General features: G+C 43.3%; 1 protein-coding gene across 3 annotated transcripts in view; it reads right to left on the bottom strand.

The window, feature by feature from the left end:
- Positions 1 to 6,782: 6,782 nt before the first annotated feature.
- The window catches only part of LOC123094148 (ankyrin repeat-containing protein At5g02620-like), an 8,108-nt gene continuing 6,880 nt past the window's right edge, over positions 6,783 to 8,010 (bottom strand). For all 3 annotated transcript variants that reach the window (XM_044516204.1, XM_044516206.1, XM_044516205.1), the window contains one exon: positions 6,783 to 7,517. In XM_044516204.1, the coding sequence (XP_044372139.1) occupies positions 6,828 to 7,517 (690 nt within the window). In that variant the 3' untranslated portion in view covers positions 6,783 to 6,827. The remainder of the gene's footprint in view (positions 7,518 to 8,010) is intronic.

Below are 8,010 nucleotides of genomic sequence, written 5' to 3'. Positions count from 1 at the left end.
CTCATTTTTTGGGGTTCCGGAGTGATTTCCATGATTAACAAACCCTGGGGTGCGTTTACGTGTCGATCATCAACACTCACAGTTTTGGCCGATTCTGGCCCGTTTCGTGGACTATTCTTCATTGTATTTGGGTCCCAGAGTGATTTCTATGATTAACGAACCCCGAGGTCCGTTTACATGTCGGTCATTAACACTCACCGTTTTGGGCGATTTTGGCCCATTTCATGGACTAGTACTCACTGTTTTGGGGTCTCAGAGTGATTTCCACGAATAACGAATCCCGGTGTGCATTTACGTGTCGGTCATCAACACTCACAGTTTTGGCCGATTCAAGCAGCAAGTAAGCAAAGATTATTAGTCTTATATTTGGCATCAATAATTTTCTTCCAAATTTTTGGTCTCCTTTCTGGTACTTGTCAATCCAAGCAGCAAGTAAGCAAAGATTCATAACAACAATGTTAGGAATCCCCATACCCCCGTATTGCTTCTTCTGAGTCAATAAACCCCAACTAGCTAGGTGGTATTTATGGTGACCCTCATAGTTATCCCAAAAACAATGGGCCATGTGAGAATTGATCAAGTTAATAGCCCATTTAGGAAACTTGATCATACTCATCAGGTAAGTAGGGATACTAGCTAAACAAGATTGCACTAGGACTAACTTCTTCTCATATCCTAGCAGTCTCCCTCTCCATCCTGCTGCTTTTTTCAAAACTTTGTCTACCATAGGTTGTAAATCTTCTCTCCTTAGCTTGGAGTGGTGAAGAGGAAAACCCAAGTATTTCAGAGGGAAGGAACCCAGGGCACAAGATAAGGCTTGTGCCACACATTGGACCTCCTCCTCATCAACATTAATGGGCACCAGATCACACTTATGGAAGTTAATCCTCAAACCAGACATTTGTTCAAAGCAAGTTAGTAACCATTTTAAGTTCTTTGCAGATTCTAAATTATTTTCTAGGAACAAGAGAGTATCATCTGCATATTGCAGGCTGATAATCCCTTGTGGGAAGATGTTACTCATCATCCCAGTCAACAAATTATTTTTGGCAGCTCTATTCACCATTCTACTGAATACATCTGCCACTAAATTAAAAAGCATTGGAGATGCAGGATCACCTTGCCTGACTCCTTTGAAAGTCTCAAAGAAAATACTATTACAGTCATTAATTCTAACCCCAAATGAACTTTTATAAAGCAAAGATTCAACTTTTTTCATCCACTTAGGGTTGAACCCTCTTCGATACATAACTTTCAAGAGGAACTCCTTACTGACTTTATCATAAGCTTTTTCATAGTCCAGCTTAAAGACAAAGGCCTCCTTCTTACCACACTCTCTATTATATATCTACCTTTTATAAAAGCTGTTTGATTTTGAGAAATAATGTCATCCCCAATATCTCCTAGCTGGTTAGCTAGGCATTTAGCAAAAATCTTAAAGCTACAATTAGTCAGGGCAATAGGCCTAAATTTCTGAATAATATCAGCATCAGGCTCCTTAGGGATCAATGTTAACAGAGAAAAATTTAATCTATATAAACTAATGAATCATTGTTCCAAGCATCCACCAACAACATTAAGTCACTCTTAATAGTATCCCAAAAATATTGATAAAAAGGAAGGGGAAGCCATCAGGGCCAGGGGCTCCTTCAGCATAAGTCCCAAACACAGCTTCCCTAACATCTTCCTCCGTGATATTTGCTTCTAATTTCCTATTGTGATCATTTGAGACCAATTCAGAAGGTTCCCAGAAATCATCATCCAAAGCAATCTCCAGGGTTTCCTCCCTACCAAACAATTGCTTGTAGTATTATACATCAATGTCTATAATCCCCTTAGTATCCTCTACAGGGCCATCTGGGCCATTTAACACACTAATCTGCTTCTTCCTCCTCCTTTGGTTAGCCAAAGCATGGAAGTAAGCAGTATTTCTCCCTCCCTCCAATATATTTCGCTCTCTAGATCTTTGCCTAGATTTAATCTCTTCTAACTTCCAAATATTTTGGAGGTCTAGGGCAATCTTATGCATCCTAGCTTTAGAAGGTGGGGAGAGCACTTTTGTCTCTAATTCTATATCCAATATATTATACTCAGCAACTAACTGTTGCTTATTCCTATTTTTTGAAGCCTCATAATTGGCATTCCACCCTTTACACACCCTTCTAAGCACTCTAATTTTGAACTGCCATCTGTCCATAGGGTCCACAATAGAACAAGGTTTGTTCCAGGTCTTTTTAACCAACTCCACAAAACCCTCCACCTGGAGCCACCACTTCTCAAACCTAAATTGTTTATCCTTAGGTGGTTTAATAGCTCTAGTGTCAAAAACTAGGGGGTTTGATCACTACCCACCCTAGGAAGGGCTTTGAGCTGCACAGCTGGGTACAAGCTTTCCCAACATGTGGAAATAAACACCTTATCAATGTTAGCCATCACTAGATTATCCTGGTTGTTGGCCCAAGTATACTTCCTAGTATAGTTTTTTTAGCTCAATCAGGGCATATTTATTGACCCAGTCATTGAATAAAGTCACCCACTGTAGATTCACAGCTCCAGTGCTTTTCTCATCACTACTTCTTACCAGGTTGAAGTCACCACCAATAATAGTAGGACCCAACCAGGCCTCCATAGTATTATGGAGCTCATTTATAAATTCTATAAGATTATCATATTCAGCCCCATAAACTACTACAAATCTCCATATACTGTCATCTCTCTTATTTTTAATCAAACAAGCAACAGAGAACTGCAGGGTATCTACATTAATAATCTCAAAATCATATTGTTTGATACCTGCCAAAATACCTCCTGCTGTACCAATAGTTGGCATCCAATTACAGGTGAATTCCTCCCTAGGGTCTAAAGTCTTAAGTTGATAACTAGTAAAATCTTCCTTCTTAGATTCAGAAAAACCTACCAAGTCAGCATGGGTGTCTCTAATGAGTTTCCCCACTGCACTTAGTTTATCAGGCTTGTTAAGCCCCCTAACATTCCATATCAGTCCTACTACCATGATTACATTCCAGTTTTCTACAGCTACTCTTCTTACCTGACACCACCTCAGCCCAAGTAGGGATATTACCTGTTGTGTCACTAATGCGAGCACAACTAGGTCCTACAGCTGGTGATGTTTCTTTATCATGTCCCTCAAAACTAATATCTAAGTTAGCAGGGAGAAAACATTCAGGGTGTGAATCCTTAAAACTAGCAATTCTATCATTCTCAATCAGCCTAATGGCCTGAATATTTTGATTAATAGTTTCTACATCATCACCTAAATTTAGACCAGCCTTTCTGGCTTTTGATAATAACACCTCATCATTAAATGTAGAAAAGGAGTTACTATTTGTATTACCTTTAGGCATCTCCAGGTCTTTCTTCTTCTTGAGATCCTCGGCTCTATGAATAGTTGTCTTCCCATCTTTTTTGATTCTGGTGCTCATCCTGGGCGCCACCACAGGGCCCCAATTCTTTGCTTGTCCACCTTGAGTGTCTTGCTGGGATGTTATCTCTGCCACTTCTTCTTCATCAGATTACTCATTGAATTGACCCATCAGCCGTACACTAATGTTCTCCCCAGATACACTCCTTTGAATGCTTTCTTTGACAACTCCATCAGTCTTCATATCTTGTATCACACTCTGCACCCTTTTTTCCAGAGAATTCATCATCTCCATAGGGGTTCTTGAGTGTGATGGGGCTCTTTGAGAATTTTGGGTGTTTTGCGTAGGACCTTTAGCAGATCCTTTTTTGTTCTTATCCCTATCAGTCTCCATGTCCTTAGTCCCTTGCATATGTAGATCTTTGTTTGGATCTCCTTCCAGCAGATCTTCATTTGATTTTTCTGGCCCTTCATCATTGTGGGCAGCAGCCTCCAAGTTGGGTGCAGTGTCAACCAGAAAAGAAATGAGGAACAGCTCCTTATCAATCTCTACTAGCCTTTTAGTTGGGATTTTGGAAACATCTCTCACTTCAATCTGCACTCTACCTTTTTCATAAAAGCTTCTGAAGATTTCATGCCAGTCCACATTGACAAGTATTCCCAGTATGTAAGAAATCTGGGATATTACTTTCCATGAGAGCTTGTTAACTGGAATCCCCATCATAGTGACCCACACTTCCTGCAGCTCAGCATATGCCACTTCCTCACCATCCCACTTATCAAAAGAAACAACAACCCCTTTCTTCTTGAGGGTGATAGATGGGAGGTCAACCAAGTCCTTAACTTTTTTATGAGGTGGAAATCTGACCAGGAAACACTTCTCTGATAATTCTCTCACTTGCCATGGCCAATTGGTCTTCCAGATCTCAGAAAAGTTGTGTTTTAGCTCTTGAGTGTTTATAGATCCATCCTTAATCACTGCCACACAGACATTGGTTAAGTTCAATCACTTGGTAGCATCCTTGCCCTCTGATTCAATGTGAAAGAAGCATAGCCCAGCATTTCCACTTCCAAAGTAATGTTCAGTGGCCTAAGGCTTGTACCACTCCAGACAGTTGTCCATGTGATGTCCTGCCTTGTGACAAATAATACAGTTCTTTGGTATAGGGCATGTCCCAACAAAATGAGCCGGTTCTCCACAATTGTAGCATATCACATCCTTCAGCTTTTGATCATAGTTGATAACAGCCTCTTCCTTTCTGCTTTGACTACTGTCAGCTTTCTCAACACTACTTGATTTCCCCTGTTGTTCCTTCTGGGAGTTGAAACTCTTGGTTTTCTTCTTCTGCTGCATGTTCTGTTGATTCTGTTGGAAGGTGCTTGACTGCCCTTCCCCAAAACCCTGAAACTGAGCAGATCCAGACTGGAATTGTGCAGGCGGAGGACCATAGTGCTATTGGTGTTGTTGTATAATAGGCATTGCAGGGAGGAATTGTTGCGGCCACTGATTAAATTGTGGGAATTGGACCCCTTGCCACGGCTGCATCCCTTGCATCCCCCCTGACCATTGAATTGCTGGATAGGACCAAAATTACCTTGGTGTGCTTGCATCCCAGGAGGGGTTGGTGGTGGATGCCGCTCAACTGATGCGGCAGCTGCTGCATCTGCTCTTGCGCTGAGGATCTGAACTGATCACCTGTCGCTCGAGATGTGTCACTCCGACCAACTCCTCCTCCGCCACCATGATGACCGCCTCCCCTATTTCCAGCCATGCCTTTCACCACCTCAGCGTAGGTCGCTCTGCCCGATCCCCTCTCCACAGATCCTTGGAGAAGCTGAATTTCTTCGGCTGTTGATACTTGACTGCTTCTCTAGTTGGGTAACAATCACTTGTTGTGAATTTTTTGGCTAGGAATAGATCCTTGTGGATCCAGACTAGCCTACCGCCGGCGGCAGGAACCCTAGCTCTCTTCGGTGAGGGGCTGGACCAAAGCTGCCCATATATATCCACCAACTCCTCGTCCTCCCTTTGTGGACACGTCTTCTGTAAATACGCCTCCCCCACGCGAGCACGGATTTTCTGCCTATCCGCTTTATCCGCATCACGCAGGTTGACCCGCGGGGCCCTTCTCCCTCCCTGCTCCTCAACGGTCCTCGAATCCATGGATGAGGCTTGCCGGCGTGCTTGATTTGTCATCGGAGCAGCCTTGAACGGAGAAGGCCAGCACGGAGACCCATACCTGGTTCCCAAGTGGATGAATACACTGCCAATCACAACCTCCAACTGATCCCCTGCCTCCTTCCCCTTCCTCACCATGGATCCCGGCGAAAAAGTCTCCATCTCGCTCGTTGAATGCGTGATGTGGATGACGCCTCCACAGCCGCCCAATCTAGCACTTGATCTGGCTCGAGATGTCCTCCTGATTGGAACATATGATCTGCCTCCTCTTCCGTCACTCTCGCCATGATTCGCTTGACTAGAGCCAGCTTGGTTTCCTTCGCCTTCTCCACCGCACGCACCACCGCCTTCTCTGCCTTGTTCGCCACCCGCAGCAGTGCCTCCAGCTCTTCGATCGACGGGCTCCCCCCGCTCGCCCCTCCTCCCATCGCGAATTGGATCTGGAGTCAAAACGACCCCCAGACCAATCCCGGGACCAGAGTGCCCGAGCGAGCGGATCCTCGCGCCCTTTGTCGCGCTGGAGAGCGCGTCACCGGCCGGACACAGGGGATAGTGGGGGGCGGTGGCGGCCGGCCGGACTTATAGTTTCTACAGTAGTCATGTATATTTACAAATCAATGTAGGCAATTAGTACTGCGCACGAAAGTATGGGGCAGATTTAGGTGGTCCACTGCCGCAAGGCTGCACCAATCATGCCTGCTACCAAGAGCATTGCTAAAACAAACTGAATGAGCAGATCATGCAGAAGGGATGCTTGAGACGAGCCCGGTTTGAAATAACAAAACCATCAACCGGCCAAGACTAAACCTTGCAGTTTCAGGACTGCCAACCACCAACTCCCTCTTACAAGATAGGGAAGATAAATAGTACTCCCTCCGTTCACTTTTATAAGATGTTTTGGAAATATCAATATGGACTACATACAGACTGAAATGAGTGAATAAACACACTAAAACGTGTCTATATACTTCCGATTCAGAAAAAAGTTAGAACATCTTACAAAAGTGAATGGAGGGAGTATATGACAAGAATGCTAGTGCTGAACAAAATAATGAGACAACACTCATCAACAGAGTCACCCAATGTAGTACTAAACTCTACAAACTCTTCATACGACAAGATGACCCTTACAAATTAGGTTTGGACCAAAAACTAGGTCACATATATAGAAAAATTGCTAAGCACTCTACGAACAAAATACAATACCATTAACGTGGCAACTTTATTAATTGATTTTGTCTTAAAGATTGTCCGCTTTACCAAGGCTTAGTGGACTCCGTAGATTCTAGAATATATCAAGAAAATGATAGTTAATGCGTATGGCCAGAGAGACACCATAAGGGTGGCTACCATTGTAAACGCAAACCGCAAGCATGCTCTGGTACCAAGCCTATTAAAATGCACCAATTGCGCCGCAGTTGCCATGTACACAAACCAACCAATGTCAAGCAGCATGACACTGCTAAACGCCATCGTAACAACAACATATGTACGGTCAATCGGAGCCAACACTGCATATATGCCAACTGAAAATGCGGCTGTCAGGCTCCGGACTGCGCTGTTGAGGCCCATGATGGAGAGGATAAATGCTTTCGCACGTATTCTGAGGTCGATGATGGTCAGTCCGGCGTACATGAGGCTGACAAGGGAAAGGCCAGAGCAAAGCAATGCTAGATTGTTGGCCATGATGAACCCCAAAAAAAAGTAGTTCTGGGCAAGCACCGGAGTCCCAGCTTTATGTTGATCATCACCGGCTCGGTACCCACCTGGTACAGAGAAAGCGGATGTGAATGAAACCGTTATGAGGAGTGCTGCAGCAATGCCAATGGTCGGTATGTAACCGTTGATTTTCTCTGCTTCCTCCTTCTCATTTAGTTGAGGACCGTGTTCTTTAAGGTGAGCACCATATTTAGCACCAGCAGCCGCTAGCAGAGTGTATATCTGATACCCCGAATCCTGACAAAAATTGAGACTCGACATTAAAATGAAGGAACAATAATCATTGCAACAACCCATGTTCTGAGTATATAAAGAGTAAATTTCCCACGGATTTTATTATCATACTCACAAAACACCCATGTTTCATGGATAGCAGCTTTGAACCATGAGTTGTATGGTTGTATGGTTTAAAAAAAATCCTACCCAAATGAAATCATAGCGTGTATAAGTTTGTTTTGGCTGCTGGTGCATGCACTTCCTATGTAGTGGTGCTAAAAAGATAGGGACTCATATCCTCTTTTGTAATGTATAAGTTGAATTCTTAAAATGTCAACTAGCAGAAAACCTAGGTTCTTTCTTAGTTGTGACCAAAAAATTGGGGATTTCTAGCATTTTCTATGGACATAATATAAAAGGTAAAATTTACGTTAGGTCCCTAAACATGTAATTTGTATGTACAAATATGTTTCACCTATATGATTTTATTGAGATTCTAATTCTAAATTTGCAT

The sequence above is a fragment of the Triticum aestivum genome, chromosome 4B, assembly GCF_018294505.1.
Source record: "Triticum aestivum cultivar Chinese Spring chromosome 4B, IWGSC CS RefSeq v2.1, whole genome shotgun sequence".
NCBI lineage: Eukaryota > Viridiplantae > Streptophyta > Magnoliopsida > Poales > Poaceae > Triticum > Triticum aestivum.
The sequence above is the reverse complement of the archived record's forward strand: the minus strand, read 5'-3'. Positions and strand labels throughout refer to the sequence as shown.